Raw genomic sequence first — 18,214 nt, forward strand, 5'->3', positions numbered from 1 at the left:
AAGTGCAGAGTAGCTGAGACTGGAATCAGAAGCTCAGACGTGGGCTTCAGGCATGTTAAACAGAGGCTTAACCTGCTGTACCACAACACCTGCCTCAACTCACTTCTTATTTCATAGCTCGATTTTCCATGATCAGAGCAAATCAGTATAGTAATATAGTTACTCCCAGGTCTCCATGCATTGGCTTTATCTCCTCTTCTGGTCTAACAAATGCAGTTTCTCATAATGGCACAGAATATATGTTTCATAATCTTGTTTAGCTACTTGGCCATGCTATCCTCAGGGTTCCTTCTGATTTATTTTTCTGATTTAGTTACCCTTTGCACATAATCAGTGTCCTCCATGGAGCCAGCTCTATCCACAAGTCTCCCACACCCCCACTTATTCACCCCATGATGAGGCCCAGGGCATAGCAAAGAGAGTTGCCTACAGGAAAGCAACAGACCCCTTTATTCTTCACCAGCCATTTTGTCATGCTCCATCATCAGCCAAAAGTTGGGACCTGGAAAGAGGAAGTTCTGGCCATTTCCTCCTTTGGGGTCATTCCTTACTATTCCCATTGTTCTATTAGAGTAATGTTTTGGATCTAAAATTTTCTTCTTGCCTGATCTCTGGTGTTTTCTTATATATTTTCTTTTGTATAATCTGCCTCCACAGTTGGTAATAACCATATCTATTCAGTTAAGTTTATCTTATCTGTTCTAGACAGTCTAACTCTATCAAACAGAGATTAAGTGGATAAAGCTATTATTGAATTCACTCTCCCACCACATAGCAGCATTATAAAGCCAAGAAAATCAATACATGAAGAAAAAGCAAGAGGTTCTTTTCTGTCTCTCTGTGTTGTAATATTCCAGTTTGCCAAAGCTGGGACTTAATCCAACACCTATTCACTTTAAGTCGTTTCTGATGCTACATTTTAGGGAATGATGCAGTCAGTACTAAAGGAATGGTAAGGTAGCAGCAAAATAATGAGAGGGTGAGGGACTGTGGGTGGGAAACGACAATACTGCTCCTTAAGGCTGCCAGCCCCTCGAAGCCATCACAACTCCTTGTAGGAGGTCAGAACAGCTCTGCTTAGCTCTCAAGAGATTAGAATCTTATGTGAAGGTACAGCCAGATGTTTTTATTATGCCAATAATCATGTAACAAAAAAGCAACAACTGGAGTAATTATAAACACAGTTCCTCATTAGTTTTTCTATGAGATGGTATGCCTAAATATTAATGTATAATTTTAAAGTATATTTTTCTAAGTTTATTGAACTATATCAACCTTTTGTTTCTCTTATTTTGCAGCAATGAAGTTGGAACGGAAGTTGAAAACACAGGCTGCTGGTTTTATGGAATGCTGGTGTTAACCACTTGCTAGATTAAATTATTTTTTCCAGGAGGTGTGCTCCCTTTCTGAACTGCGGTGCAGCAGAGGCACTAAACAAAGTTTGCTGTAGACATATAGCATCACAGTCCTCTACTAACACCCAGCATAGAAAAGATTTACTTATAGCTTCTTGCATCTTTGATAAAGCCTTTAATGCCTTCTATTATGCTGACAGCAATACTAATGTGACCTATATTTAGCCGGCAAATAAAGAAGAATCATGGCTAAATAGAAGAATGGGTGTGACTGTTTTTCAACATTAATTTGTTTAAAGCATACGTTATTAGCATAATCAGGTTTTTATTCATTGTTTGATTAACTTGCAAAAACCTATTTCCTTCCTGCTCTCAAGGGAAACTAATATTTAGGGGTCCACTGGGGAGAATGTGAACATGAGAAGGTTGACATTTCATATAACACAACAATGCTTTTTTCTGTTCTGTGCTGCTGGGACAGACTGTACCAGGGACATCCCAATGATGATGAGGTCTCTCCAGAATCACTCTCTCTCTGTTTGGCATCACATTATTCTCATGAAGACTACTTAAGAGTCAGTTTGTACCCACAATCCCAGAGGCAGCAGAAACTACAGAGCAAATCCACACTGTGATGAAACTCCTGGAGCCCATCAGAAGCATATTTGGACCTTAGCTATAGATAGCTGATACTCCCCAGCTTAGAGCATTCTGCTTTCATAGGAATGGGTAGGTTCCTTCTTATGTATGAGTATATTTATTGACTGATATTTATCCTTTATAACAATTTCTTTCTCTGCTATAGGCACACATTAGTTATTTAATATTTATATTTTGCTTAAATATTTTTAAAGATTTTCTGCATATATCTTCAATAAATGTAAATGGTATTGTTTATATTCTACTTCTGTAGCTTTTCACTCAGCAGTATGTTTTTAAGTCTCTACATATTGCTCAGTAGATGTCTAATGGGTTATTTCTTCCTAGCTGTATAGTGAGGTCTCATCACATTTCACCTACTTGTCTACCCTGTCTCCCAGATCATCTCCTTGTACCACAACCTGTTGCGATGTACATTATTGTGTGTGCTTCCTTGTGGACCCTTGTGAAAATTTCTCTAGAATATGGGACTAGCATTGTTTAGTTCTACAGAATGTATGTATTATTTTGCTAAGTTCTCCCAGATTGCTCTCTAGAAGGGATAACTCATTTTTATTCCCACCATCATCACATTAAAGCTTTTATATCTTTAAATCCTTCTCCACCTTTGAAGATCTGAGCTCTGAAACATTAGGGCATCCTACCATTTTAGACAACCTTTAAAATGGAAAGGTTGTTTTTAACATGGTATCTTAGTCATCTTAAATTTTCCATTTTCAAGACATTTTATACCCTTTAAATCACTGCAGTTGTCAGTTAAGTATTACACTTATCAAAACTTGAGCCTGCAGTGTTACTTGATGGAGTCACCAAATTAGTGAACGGCAAACCTAGCACAATGTCTTTTGATTAACTACTATGTTATTTTCACAAAAGCATTCTGCATCCAGACACTGTGATCTAATTTATTTGTTAAGTATCTCACCAAAGACCCTAGTCTTATAGGCATGAGCAAAAGGAGAGCACATGTTGGCTGTGGGGAGAACATGGTCATGGAAGCTGGTTGTTGTTTTGATTGCTGAATGTAGCAGTCAATGTGCTGTGGCGATTGAGAATATCATGGATATTTCTGAGTAGGAAAGAGGTGGAAACAGATGATAAGGAATAGACCAATGGTGAGACTTTGTCTTTATTTGGATTCCCCCCAGGAAGCTTGACTCTTAAGTCGGGGATTTAGTATAAGCTTATTTGGAAGATGATCTCTAGAAATACTGAAGAGGAAGCTAGAGAATGGAAGGATCCAGTAAAGGATGTGTTTAAAAACCAGTTACTGAAATGCACAACTGGAGTTCATTTCCACAGAGATATGAAGACCCATTATTTGCTTATGAAATTTTAATTAGAGGAAATGGTGAATCTGTTGAATATTGTTCTTTTTAGTCTCTACTGTGCAAGAAGAAAAAGCTAATTGAAAGCTTAAGTAACAAGGAAATATTATCAGAGTTTTGTCTATGGACCAATAAAAACTTCTGTAAATAGAAACAGGAACAAAAGTCCTTCTTGAACTAAACTGTTGTGGATTTGCACATTTGAACCATTTACCAATTGGGAATTAAATAAACTATGTGGGAAAAATAAGTTGGTTAGTAACGAGATTGTTTTGCTTAGTGAAAGCCCAGGTGCCTTTGAACTATTAATTAATAATCAAGAGATGTTTCTAAATGTATTTAAAATATATATTGTATTTTGTGCACTTTCCACATACTCCTGTGTTATACAATTAGCATTACATTCCATTATGCTTTAAAATGTGTTATACTGTTTGACTAGAAATCAATATTTATTTTATACCTCAATGAACATACTTTAATTTCTTCTTATAAAGGTTTTCTAATGGATTTATTTGCAATTGCCAAGAGTACTTAAGCATCTGAGCCCAGGTTTTCTGAAACTCTTGGGGTAAATTTAAAAAATGAAACCACACAATAGGCAGAGGAAGGTACATAAATAATGAAACAAAGATAAAAATTTCCAGGGGGCTATAGATTGTGGCTCAGAAGCACTGAGCAGAATTTCTAAAATAAAAGCAATGAGAGAATGAACTAAAAAATAAAAATGAAATTCCTGTGTCATATTCAGCCAAGGGCATGTTTTGTGTCAGGACTTAAAGAGAGGTGAAGACTAAGAGACTTTTCAGATTTGAGCTGATTTAAACCACTCACCAGAGTAGGAATTCCAGAGATTTCTACAACTGTTTTGGTCATAGGCAGAGTATTTTTTTTTCTTTTAGATTAATATTATTTGCAACATAAAGATAATTGACAATGAATCTTGGTGAAGAATGAGACGGGGAAGGGAGTGGTAGATGGGATGGTTGGGGGTGGGAGGGAGGTTATGGGGGGGAAAGCCGCTATAATTCAAAAGTTGTACTTTGGAAATTTATATTTATTAAATAAAAGTTGAAAATAAATAAATGAATCTTCTTTTAATTATTACCAATAAAAATTAATATTACTTCAGGGAGAAATAGCAGGGATTGTGGAGAAATTAAAGTCACTAGCTTGTATCTCTTTTCTGATGAACATTTAAGATTACAAAAAGAAGTAATAGAGAAAATTCTCCTGCCCAGGATTTCTTTTTGCACAAAACTAATGGAATATTTTTTTTCAAGAGAGAGAAGATTAAAACAAGTTTTCCTCTCAGTTTCCCATCTTATCGTTAGTGACAGATTTAACTTGCATTATTGCTCCAGTATACTAAGAAGACAAATTATATCTCAATGCTAGGATGTGGTAGGATTTGACTTTCAATTTGGTCTTATTTTTGATCCAGATTTCTTTTTACTCTCCAAGTATTTTTCCATTTTTCTCGTGCCATGTACCAGGCAGATAACACACCCCTTCTCTAAGGAAACATCCATAGAGCTATTGAAATGAAACCGTGGCTAATAGGACCCTCTCCACCAACTCATGCTGCAAAAAGCTTTAAGTCTTCTATTTTCAGATTAGAACTTGAAGTCTCCATTTGCCCTATGAACAGAAGATCTGAATAACCAGATCTCGAAATCATATTTGTGTTTCTGTTGCCAAAACCATCCATGCAAGAAGTAACACACCTTTGGAAACAAAGTTCCTTTCTTCTAAGCCATTCCTGATGGGTAGCATACTATGCAAGAAAATTCTTCTCAAATTAGCAAGATCTTCTTCCAAGTGAGTTGTTATTGAACTATAGGCAGAATTCTTTATTTTCATTTTTTTTTAAATGATGCCTTACTTGCTGCTCTATCACAACAGATGATGATTTGCAGGTTAATATACATTTCACTGTTTCTCTACATGGTAGCACTTTTCTACTCTGATTTTTGTAAACTTCTGTTATATCACACTGTTTTAAAAAGTCTAGTGTGTTTTGTGAATCATTTCAGGAACACTTACTAAATCACTCTCAAAAGCACCTGTACAATGTTGCCTCTTTCTAAGCCTGGCTTGAACTATATACCTACTTGCTAAGAGAATTTCAATATCTTCAATATCAATTTCTGTGAATTCCCAATGATTTATATTTTCCTTAACCTCCTCTAGTACAAATTCCCAGCTTCTGTGAAACATTCATGTTCTCCTTTGTTCTCCTTTGCTGCTGTACTCTTAAGAGTGTCTTCATTGTGGCTCACAATCCCTTTACTAAACAATCCCCATACAAAGTAACATCCAACAACATACATAATAGACATTTATTGGAAATTTGAGAGCATTTTGAAGATTGGAAACAAACAGATTTATAACACGGTATTAAAGGTTAGACTATTTAAATTGGATTATAGACTTCCCTATTATAAAAAGAGAGTAGACGATTGATACTACATCAGTGTATTTGGTTTCTACCTTGTGGCGTGGGGTCCTTCTCTCATTTTCTTTCTTCTTAGTTCCATACCACCCACAGATTGCTTCTTGTTTTTTACACAGCCATAATTTATCTTTCTTGGATCCTACCCCCCAAGAAAGTGGCTTATTGATTTTCCTAAATAAAAATATTCTTTCCTCAGAGCCTATTGCTTTACCTCTGAAGTAAAAGACTAAGTTATTTCATTGATTCTCAGAAAATAGTACAAAAAATTTTAGTTAAAAATCAAGCTTTTCCTTCTCCTCCCTTTAATGATTATATCACATGGTAAACTGAGCAAATTAGAATTATCATAGTAAAATATAAAATAAAATCCCAAACCCAAATCCAGAACTTATTGTGTTGGTCTACTTTGTAATTGCTCACTTAGGTGTCCTCTGTTCAAAGTGACATCTACAGGACACAGAACTCTAACGAGAGGCTACTCTTTAGCTCCTTTTACTTTGTCAGATTTTTTTTTTAATTTTTTTTATTAAACTTTTATTTAATGAATATAAATTTCCAAAGTATAGCTTATGGGTTACAATGGCTTCCCCCCTCCCATAACTTCCCTCCCGCCCGCAACCCTCCCCTTTCCCGCTCCCTTTCCCCTTCCATTCATGTAAAGATTCATTTTCAATTCTCTTTGTATACAGAAGATCAGTTTAGTATATATTAGGTAAAGATTTCAACATTTTGCCCATATAGCAACATAAAGTGAAAAAACTACATTGGATTACTAATTATAGCATTAAATAGCAATGTACAGCACATTAAAGACAGAGATCCTACATAATTTTTTTTCAAATTAATTAATTTTCTATGCCATTTCCATTTTAACACCAGGTTGTTTTTTTTAAATTTCCAATTCTCTTTATATACAGAAGATCACTTCAGTATGTAATTAGTAAAGACCTCATCAGTTTGTGCCCACACAGAAACGCAAAGTATAAAAATACTGTTTCAGTACTAGTTATAGCATCACTTGGCTTTAGACGACACATTAAGGACAGATCCCACATGGGATGTAAGTACACAGTGACTCCTGTTGCTGATTTAACAATTTGACACTCCTGTTCATGGCGTCAGTAATCTCCCTAGGCTCTAGTCATGAGTTGCCAGGGCTATGGAAGCCTTTAGAGTTCGCTGACTTTGATCTTATTCCGATAGATTTTCTATCTTCTCAGCTCATCCCAGTCCATAACATGTAAGATTCTCCCTCATTGCCAGACCCTTTCAGGACAGCAACTTGAGTTTGGACAGTATCCTGAGCTCTAATATGACACTTCCCAAAAGGGTAGATCCCATAGTTCTCATACTCTCTCCTCTCTCATTCTCTGGTGAAGCTGTGGAGAGGTCAGGCGCTTGGGTCATTTATACAGGAAAGGGGTGAGGGTTTCCTAGGTTGAAACCATATGGGGGCCAGTGCTGTGGTGTGGTGGGCAAAGCCACCACCTGCAGTGCTGGCATCCCATATGGGTACCAGTTTGAGTCCTGGCTGTTCCACTTCCAATTTAGCTCTCTGCTATGGCCTGGGATAGCAGTAGAAGATGGCCAAAGTCCTTGGGCCCCTTTACCTGTGTGGAGATCTGGAAGAAGCTCCTAGTTCCTGGCTTCAAATTGGCACAGCTCTGGCCATTGCAGCCAGCTGGGGAGTGAATCAGCGGATGGAAGACCTCTCTCTCTCTCTCTCTCTCTCTCTCTCTCTCTCTCTCCATCTCTCTCCATCTATCTCTCCTCTCTCTGTGTAACTCTGATTTTCAAATAAATAAATACATCTTAAAAAAAAGAAACCATATAGGAATCTCCATCAGTGATCATGTGTTGATAAATAAGCTATGATGAAGGTGACTTATGCTTCCCACTTTATCTTAGAAATTTTTAGTAATATTGAGACAAACAGTATTGATTTGAAAGACTCTTGATTGAAAATACACATGACTTTCTGGAAAAAATGTCCAGAAAAAAATTTCAGTTTCTGTTGACTGGCTACATGACAGTTGTACTTACTTTAGAGGTTTAAAATGGAACGGAATGTATAAGGCTAAGGTTGCATATCAGTTCTGAAACCCAAAGTCATTTTTGTTACATAAGACACCTTTTTAGGCTTATTAAAAATATTACATGTCAGCCTGTTTCCTAAGTGAGTGGCTTTATCTACACAATTAATAAAAGATATAAATGGAAACCTGCAGCTGACTGAATTACCCTTTCAGCTCACAGGCTACCTGTACTTCTGCCTAGAACCAGAATTCAACTAAGAAAATATGCTTTGTATGCCTGATAAGCTCCTGCTTTGCTGGATTGCCCTAGGGAAAAACTTCAGCTATTTCCTACAAAGAGAACTTATTTCACTATCAGGCCAGCCTGGACACAAACTCATTGAAGGTTTTCCTGGCAAACACTGGCCAGTCAGCATCCAGGGCATGGCAGCTGATCAGGCAGCCATTTCAAGCCTTTGGCTTTGGAAATGTCACAGACAGGTTGTTAATCAGCCTTTAATTTTCAATCCAGTCACATTCCTCCAGCTTCTGAGTTTGCCAACTTGCTTCTCACTACACATGTATACACCACACACACACACATACACACACACATTTTCCTCTCTCACATAATATACACTTACACAAATAGATGCACTCCTGCAACTCACCATTATAAGCTGAATTTGCAATTCAGCATTTCTTTTTCATTCTGATGGCTATAGATTATTCTAAACTTCTTTCTGAATATTTAACACAGACTTAGGGACACCAGTGTGATGTTATAGGAAAGTCTTTATGGTAACACAATGTGTAAAAAGTTCATTCAACCCTTTCCAGCCCGAATGGCAAACATGTAAAAATTTCCCCTGAGCCCCATCCCACACTCATGGCAGAATTCTTTCCTGATATGCTTTTTAGTTCTGAAGTCCAGTAGGGCTTTAGAATCTTCTACACCGATTTCTAGGTAGCCATAATAAAATGGCTACAATTTATTTTCAGGATGAACTTATTATTAGCCCTGATCTGAAGTGTTGACATTTTCCTCTGTGCTCTTCTTTTTCTTCTTCAAAAAACATTCCTTTTTATTAAAACAATTAGATTCCCTGTATTCATTTTTATCCAGGGCAAGTGGTACCTATGTTGTGGGGCTCTGAACTTCAGGGTGCTGAGCTTTGGAGCACCTCTCTAAAATGTGCCTAAGTCTCTCTTTGATTACTGCAGTGAGCCAGGGTCAGCACCAAATGAGGCACCTCGACTTTGGCAGAGAATTGAAAGGACCTTGGCCCCATTGCTTGCATGCAGATTATGATCCTTTATTCTTTGCCTGGGTCACTTGGGTACTCTGAGTTGCTCAGAGACTCATGTCTGGAGGGTGTCTCAAGTGCAGGCATGGTTTCCAGGAGAGAGGTTTGGTGAGTGGATCACTCCAGCTGTGCTGTGTTATTTATTTCGCTTATAATTAAAGATTAGGCCACCACATGGTGCTAGCATGCTGATTTTTGGTGACTCAACTTTCTTATGTACTTAGCAGCCCAACAAAATAAAATCTTCCTGCAATAACACCATCAATGTTCTACTTATTTTTCCCTTCTAGCAATTTCTCAAAATTCCCATTATTTTCTTATCGACAAAGGAAATAAATAGCCTTTCAATACTTCTAAAATTAAAATGGTTTCTAGTATCATTGGTACTGTTTTTGATTGGCTTAACGAGAGACATGGACCTAACTCTTGCCAGTAGAATTCAAGAGGAATTCTATGTTGAGGCTTCTAAAAAAAAGAGTTTCTAGTTCTTACAAAGAAACACAATAGAAGGTTAACAGGATAGTGGAATGGGAAAGCACATACTCACCATCCTTCTGTGGAAAATATCAATTTAACAATGCATAGATCAATTCCCCTTGTGAACAACCAAACCAAGAAATAAGTTTGTAGGAGGTTCCTGCAATCCAGGAATATATGAAAGCTGCTCTATCAGGCATGGTAGAAAATTTTGCAGCACCATTTTGCCATAGTTTCTCTCTCAAGTCCACTGTCAGGCAATTAGAAGGAGACTCTGAGCTTCCAGCTTCTGCTTGTTGGAGGAATGAGAAGATTGTGCATAATGTACAATGTTCTGACTTTTTGAGGAACTGCCCAACAGCCTGGCTTCTGTCTTGCCTGTCTTGGAGCACTGATGAATTCCTGCATAAAATCAGCATCTAGGGGCTGCTGATGACGTAAGGGTGCCAGGCAGCATGCTGTTACTCCAGAGGGCCTGGGATAGACTGGGCAGAGACTGATATGCCTTGGTAGTCTCCCTCAAGGGAAAAGAGGAGTGGAGTGTACATTTGATATTCCAGCTTTTCAAAGGGTTGTCCAAGGGATTGTCTCTGCTGTCTTGAAGCACATCTGGGACTTGGAAAACTCTAGATGCCTGGGGGACACTGGAGAAAGAAAAGAGCTGGACGGCATGATTCTGCTGCAGATGACCTGTGGTATAGTGCACAGATACCAAAAAAAAAACACAAGAGATTAACCCCTCTAATTAGAAATCAGCACACACTTGTGTGTTGCAAGACATACTTACAGAAAAAGGTTGGGAGGACCTCAGTATTTGTAACTGGCTTGATAGGTGAAGGTTATTTCCTATATGAAGTCAGTTTTGGAAAGGTGTTGGTGCTTATTTTCAAATGTATGGATACCAACACAAAGTTATAAGGAACACAAAGACGTAGGGAAAGTAACCAATAAAAGGAACAAAATAAGCCTCCAGAAACCAGTGCTAAAAACATAGAGGTATATGAATTATGTGATAAATAATTGAATGCCTAATAAGCTCAGGAGAATTATGCATGAATAAAATTAGGTATAGAGAGATAAAAATTGCATAAAATATAAAAAGTCAGAGAGAAATGTTGGAGCAGAATCGTGCAATAACTAAACTGAAAAATTAATTGGAGGGATTCAGTAGCAGACTTGATTAAGCAGAAGAAGGAATAAATAAACTCAAAGACAGGTCATTTAATATTATCCCATCAAAGGAGAAAAATGAAAAAGAAAACATTAATAAGAGAGAAAAACAGCCTATATTTTATACAAACTCATAGTAACCACAGGAAAGTATGTATAAAAGTTACACAAATGCTACAAAAAGTCAATGAAATGTAAAAGAAGACAGAGAGGTAAAGAACAAACAGAAATCAATGAGTAAAATTGAGAGATAATTTCTTCCCTACCATTAAGAGTTTTTTTTTATTTTATTAAAATAATAAGTATTTAACATAAATCTTTTGTACTCCCCACCATATCTGATTGCTGCTTCTACTGTGTCCTATCATAACATTCTATATATACTTCAAACCAAGCTGCTTTTTTGAAGGATTTTTGACTTTTTGATCTCGGTGCTGATGATTTTGAGTCTTTTCCATTCTGGTTTGATTTTTGTACATTTTTGAGTGGGCTATATCATATATATTTCTTCACTAGAGATTTTTCCTCAGTTCTTTTGTCATCAAAATCATCATCATCATCATCACCATCATATCATCTTCATCATTTTCAGCAGCAGAAAATTTTCCTTTGTTCTCTGATACCTTGCTTCCACCTCCAAGAGCAGATCACCTTCCAGATATACTGAATATTTTCACATCCTTCTCCATCATCTGGCTCTATATCTTCCTCTATAGATACTATGTGCTGTTCATTAATAGGCATATGCCCTGAACCATGCTTCAGTCTTAAGGTCACTGTTGATGTTACCTCAAAGCATCCAAGGGAAACAGTTGGCTGTTCAGACATTTTCAAAGATGACAGTGTTACTTTAATTAGACTGTCTTCATTACTCGTTGCTTCTGCTTCAACAAAGTATGATTCATCCCTTACACTAATGTCTAAACTCACCATTCTTTATGATAATTGTTACTCATTTTCATCATTGTCCACTTTAAAGTGATGCTCTTTGTTGGTCTTTGGTTCACAACCAGAAAGATGCTTTTGGGGTTTCCATGTCCATGCCCATTAAATTTTTCATGGGGTGGTGCACATGCTAAGATAGAAGAGAAGGTGGACAGAGATTGACACCTACTGCTGCACTGAACAGCCACACAGGATGTAATCATGTCAGGTCAATAATTATCTTAAATGTAAATGTATTATATACCCTAAATAACAAGCAGAGTTGCTAACTTGGTAAAAAATAAACAGACACAGAAATGATTTGTTAAGATTTGTCCTTACCCAATCACTGGAAAATTCTAGTAAGTCAGTTGGAAAAAAATAATTTAAAAATAAAAAACAAATGATGACAAAATATAAAGCATAGTTAACATTTGATCCAGCAATTTCACTACTATGCACATACACAAGAGAAAAGAAAACTTATTATCTACATAAAAGCTTGACCATAAGTGTTAATAGTAACAGTCTTACAATGTTATCATAGCTAAAACTGAGAAACATTAAAATATCCATCAACTGATGTAAGAATAAATAGATTACATACATCATTACAATGAAATATTATTTGGCAGTAAAGAGAAATAAAGAACTGCTACACACTACAGCATGGGTAAACCTTGAAAACATTGTGTTTAGTAAAAGAAGTCAATAACAAAAGGTCTATATTTTGTGATTACATTTATATTAAGCATGCAGAGTAGGTAAAACTATGGAGTCAGAAAGTATAAGAGGCAACCAACAGAATGGAAGAAAATATTGGCAAACTATGCAAGTGATAAAGGATGAATATCCAGATCTATAAAGAGCTCAAGAAACTCAACAACAACAAAGAAAACAACTCAGTTAAGAAATGTACAAAGGACATAAACAGGTATTTTTCAAAAGAGGAAGTTTATATGGCCAACAAATGAAAAAATGCTCAGGATCACTAAACAGGGAAATGCAAGTAAAAACCACGATGAAGTTTTACTTAACCCTAGTTACAATGGCTATCATCTAAATATCAAAAATCAATAAATGCTGACAAGCATGTGTGGGAAAAGGTAGCTAATACACTGTTGGTGCGAATGTAAACTAGTAGAAACATTATGGAAGACAGTATGGAGATTCCTCAAAAATCTGAAAATTGATCTACCATATGACCCAGCCATCCCTCCTGGGAATTTACCCAAATGAAATGAAATCAGCCTAAGAAAGAGTCATTTATAACCTCATATTTAGCTCAATTCACAATAGCTAACATAGGTATCAGCCCACATGTCCATCAACTGATGACTAGATAAGGAAAATGTGGTCTATATATACTATGGAATACTACTCAGCCATAAAAAATGAAATCTTTTATCTTGCAGCAAAAAGGATGCACTTGGAAACCATTATGCTTAGTGAAATAAGCCAATCTTAAAAAGAAATATTATATGTTTTCTCTAATATGTGGTAATTGATATAGAATAAAAAAGTAGAGGATTGAAATGGACATCTTTTGATGACTGTTGTTTTTAGCTCTTTTTTATACTTCTGTGGAACTGTGATCTTTCTACTTTTTACTTACTGAATATTATGGTTACTGGCACATTTAGCCTGTGATTATATAATAAGTTGAAATTTATATTTTTACAAAAATTAAAAAAAACAAAAAGTGAAAGGAAAGAAGGAGGAGGATTGAGGGAGGGAAATATGGTTATCTTCTTAGAATTATATCTATGAAACACATGAAGAGTCTTCTCCTTTTATTAAGAAAAATTAAAAAAAAATAAAAACAGCAAAAGAATGTAGAAGAGTATTTACCAAGGAACTTGAGAGACGGTAGTGAACACTAATGGTTATGGGATATATTTTTGAGGTGATGAAAATATCCCTAATTAGGTACTGGTGACAGTTATACATCTGTGTGAATACAGTAACAAACCAATCAGTGGTAATCTTTAAAGAGGTGATTGTTATTACATGTCCACTATAACTTAATAAAGCTATAATTTAAATTAAAAAAAAAACTCCAAGATAAATGCCTACCAAAATTTCCTTGGATGTCTAGGAAGGAAAGCACAAAGCTTATGAGAAACAGAACATTAGACTATTCTGTGTGTTTTCAGCATTATTGTAGAAAATTTCAGAAGAATTCCAGAAGAAAATGGAGTACCATTTTTAATACTCAGGGAAAGCAAATGTGAACCAAGAACCTTATATTCAGTCAAACTCTCCTTTGTGGCTAACTAATATGTACAAACTGGTCAACTTGACAAAGATCAAAGGGCATTGTTACTAGGAGCAAACTTCAGACAAGCAGAATTGACTATGGTGACAAAGAATTAAGGACATGGAAGTTAGTGGAAATTATTACAGATACAGATGTTTGTATAATTAAGACAAGATGAAACTTAAAGTTATAGAACAGTGTGGAGTAGCTCATTCTTTGACAATGAAGATATAGTGAACCACTTATTACTAGCAGGAGAATGGAGAAGTCATATGAGAAAATGCACGCAATTATGATTTTTAAAATTTTATTTGAGAGGCAGAGAGGTTGAATGAGAGTGCTCCCATTTGCTAGTTTACTCTCCAAATGCATACAATTGTCAAGTCTGGGCTAGGGCTAGAGTTAGGAGTGGGGAATGTAATCCGTGTCTTCCACATGCCTCCAAGGGTTTGCATTGGAAGTTGAGTTAAGGAGCCATAGTGAGAAATCAAATCGAGGCACTCTAACTTGAGATTGCTAGACTAAATTCCTGCTGCATGATTATGTTTTAATAATCACACTTGCTACAATAGTATGTCTTACTATTTTCAAATACTATTAGTATTAAGTACAGTAGTATTTGTAAATTATTATTAGTTGTATATTATTATTTTGAAATTGGCATGTATTTGTAATATGAGATAAAGTAAATGAGTAAGTATGGGATATTCCAATTCTATTATTCTGAAGACCATAGAGGATCAGATGCTCAGTTTGAAAGAAAGGGTAAATGAATGTGATACAGAAAATTAAATACCTTGATCTTGAAGAACTGAAATATTAGTAGTACAGATTGCTAGCTCTGTCCACTGAATGTGCTTAGAACAATGAGTGACTCAATATCAGTGAACATCTCTAGCACGTTGACTATACTTTATCCCATTAAAAGAGATCATGGGCTCTTGGACAAATAGCTGGTTTTAAATTCTAGGGCATACAATATACATGATGTGCAAACAATGCCACTATCAAAGACTATCACAGGCATGTTAGAAGAACCCAGGATCCAACTTGAAGACACTCTCACTGTACAGACATGGAAAAAATTGAGTTTCAATAAGAACAATATGAAAAAGACTTGGGCGAGGGTTGTGATGCAGCAGTTTAGTCTTCTGCTTGGGATACCCTCATCTGTATTGGAGTGCAGGTTTAAGCTCATGGTACTAGCTTCCAATTCAGCTTCCTGTTAATGCATCCTGCGTGGCAGTAGGTTATGGCTCAAGTGTGTGGGCCCCTGCCACTCCTGTGGGAAATCTGGATGGAGTAACAGGCCTTTGGCTTCTGATGGGCTCAACTTTGGCTCGTGCAAGTAAACCAGTAGATGGAAGTTTCTTTCCCTCTGCCTCTCCCTGTGATTCTCCCTTTTAGCTAGATGAAAATAAATAAACATGTAGAAAACACAATGTACAGAGATACATGTATTTATAACAATATTAAAAAGTAATTTTATTATGTCAAAATATATTAGGAAACTAATTTTTCTGAAAAATAGGTATACAAAAGAACCAAGATTTATCTTGGCTTTCCTTTGTGAATTGTAGTACGTTAATGAAGTAGTAGATGAAGTGAAGAATCTCCTTACAAAATATTCCAGACAAAAAATGAAAATATAAAAATTGAACATTATCATTTTTAATACCCAATGAATTAATGGAGCTAGGAATTGAACTGTAAATCTTAAAAAGGAAGAAAACTGAGCATTTTGTGTCTCCTGAATAAAGAAGACACTCTACTACCCGAGAGTCTTGTTGAATGGATTAGTGCTGAGTCTGATCTGCTCATTCAGCTGCCAATTTTTGGGCACACACAGAGTAGAAGAACGAGTTGAACAGTGATGTAACTATATGACCCCCAAAGTGCAGACTATGAGAAATTGTACAGGACAAAAACCCTGGGCTCCTGATTGTATTTATTGTAAAAATAAAATAGAGAAAGAATTGGAGGAGAAGTCTGTGAAGTAAAATAGATTTTAATAACATGAAGAAAAACTGCAAGAATAGGACCTAAGGGAGAAATTGTAGATGATAAAAACATGAAGAAACATAAGGAAGCAATGACTACAGAGGTCAACTTGTTATGGAAGTAGATAGGATGCTATGAATGAGATGGGCATGTGGAGGGAATCATAGTGCAACTGGTACAATTCTATCTTTTAACATGCATGCTGGGCCGGTGCTGTGGCATAGCGAGTAAAGCCACCTCCTCCAGCGCCGGCATCCCATATGGGAGCTGCTTCGAGTCCCGGCTGCTCCACTTCTAATCCAGCTCTCTGCTAAAGCCTGTGAAAGCAGTGTTAGATAGCCCAAGTCCTTGGGGTCCTGCATCCACATGGGAGACATGGAAGAAGCTCCAGGCTCCTGGCTTTGGATCTGCACAGCCCCAGCTGTTGCAGCCACTTGGGGAGTGAACCAGCAGATGGAAGATCTTTCTCCCTCTCTCTCTTCCTCTCTCTCTCCCTCTCTGTGTAACTCTTTCAAATAATAAAAAAAGTTTATAAGGATTTTCACTTCATGATAATTTATTATGCAAAGAAAAAAACACGAAGAATATGTTTGTAAATTCTAAGTATATCACATGCTTAGTACTTATAGTGATGCTGCCATAACTACAATAATATAAGAACAGTTAATGTTAATTGAATTCTGATTCTAAGCCATTTATTTCCTCATATTATGATGTTATTTATTATTGTTATTTTCATGTTACAGGTGAGAAAACTGAGGTACAAAGATTTTAATGAGAAGACTAAATTAATAGTTTCAAGCATTTATCAGGCAGGAAAGATCTCAAATAGTGCAGAAAATACATTTTAGTTTATTAATTAATAGATTCATTTGGTCACTTCACAAATATTTCTGTTTTAGTTCAGTGTTCTCTGTCAGGGGCTGGGATGCAGCAGCAGATGGGGTCCTCACTATCAGTGGCCCCATGTTGCTTTCAGCCTGCTGCATGACAGAAGGGATCACAAGCATGGCTAGCAGTGAGATGGGTGCAATTTCATTAAGGAATGAGGTTTTAGGTTGAAACTGAAGGATGAATTATGGTTCTCCATGCTGAGGAGGGAACAGGTATAACAGAGAGAGAACTGCCATTGTCAAGGCTTTGAGGGCACAGGTGAGGAAGGTACATGCCAAAAGTATTGAAAGGGTTTCTGAGATTCCCTCGCATTTAAATCTCAAGTCCATGCAGATCCCACTCAGCCCCTTATATCATCCTACATACAGGATACCCATACAAATGGAAATTGAGCAAAAAGTCATAGCTATTTATGGTAAGTTTTCACTTGTGTTGATTTCATCAAAATATTCACAGAACTGAAAACTTAGGTCTTACTGAGTTAAGATACAGTGGCATTAAATAAACCAAACCAAGTCATAACTAAATCCAAGCATTTGCATCCAGTGTGAGTGCAGAATGAACTGACTTAACAACAAACTCTCCCTCTATCTCTAATTGAATTACATACAGAGTCAATACCTTTAGAAAAGAGTTGGCAGTGGCTCTAAACTAATTGGAACTGAAATTAAGCTAAATCCATGTTTGCTCACTGTGAAACAAGGGAACTTAATTAGAGACAGCCAATGTGAGTGAGTTTATGGATTCACATTTTAATAAAATGTTCAGAAATGAGGAGGATACATTCTACCATGAAAAGGAGTTGAAAGATTAGATTGGCTATATGACAACAGTCCTTGTGTTGAGGGCATTGGACAACTCAAAGTTTTTTTCTGCTATTTTTTTCTTAAGATAAAAACACTAGCCTATGTTCAGAATTGAACAGTAGTTGAACAGATCTATGTTTTTAGATATAACTACATTTGGAGGCTCAGAACTGTTTTGATAATTGGCCTTAAACTCTCTCTCTCTTTTTTTAAAGATTTATTTTATTTACTTGAAAGAGTTACAGAGAGAGGTAGGGGTAGAGAGAGAGGTCTTCCAACTGCTGGTTCACTCTCCAATTGGCTTTAACGGCCGGAGCTGCGCCGATCCGAAGCCAGGAGCCAAGGGCTTCTTCTGGGTCTCCCAGGCAGGTGCAAGGGTCCAAGGACTTGGGCCATCTTCTACTGAGATCCCAGGCCATAGCAGAGAGCTGGATAGGAAGAGGAGCAGCCGGGACTAGAACCAGTGTCCACATGGGATGCCAGCTCTTCAGGCCAGGGCGTTAACCCGCTGTGCCACAGCGCCGGCCCCAGCCTTAAACTCTTAAGGAAAGTTACCTCT

The 18,214-nt window shown here is 36.7% G+C and overlaps 1 protein-coding gene and 1 pseudogene across 10 annotated transcripts in view; one reads left to right on the top strand and one right to left on the bottom strand.

Annotated features, from left to right (window-relative positions):
* The window catches only part of MLIP (muscular LMNA interacting protein), a 295,954-nt gene extending 294,337 nt beyond the window's left edge, over positions 1 to 1,617 (top strand). For all 10 annotated transcript variants that reach the window (XM_062187543.1, XM_062187550.1, XM_062187551.1 and 7 more), the window contains one exon: positions 1,299 to 1,617. In XM_062187543.1, coding sequence (XP_062043527.1) covers positions 1,299 to 1,304 — 6 coding nt within the window. In that variant the 3' untranslated portion in view covers positions 1,305 to 1,617. The remainder of the gene's footprint in view (positions 1 to 1,298) is intronic.
* A 9,504-nt stretch (positions 1,618 to 11,121) lies between these two features.
* LOC133756550 (nucleophosmin-like) lies at positions 11,122 to 16,965 on the bottom strand (annotated as a pseudogene).
* Positions 16,966 to 18,214: the final 1,249 nt, after the last annotated feature.

This window comes from Lepus europaeus, chromosome 3 (assembly GCF_033115175.1).
Source record: "Lepus europaeus isolate LE1 chromosome 3, mLepTim1.pri, whole genome shotgun sequence".
Lineage (NCBI taxonomy): Eukaryota > Metazoa > Chordata > Mammalia > Lagomorpha > Leporidae > Lepus > Lepus europaeus.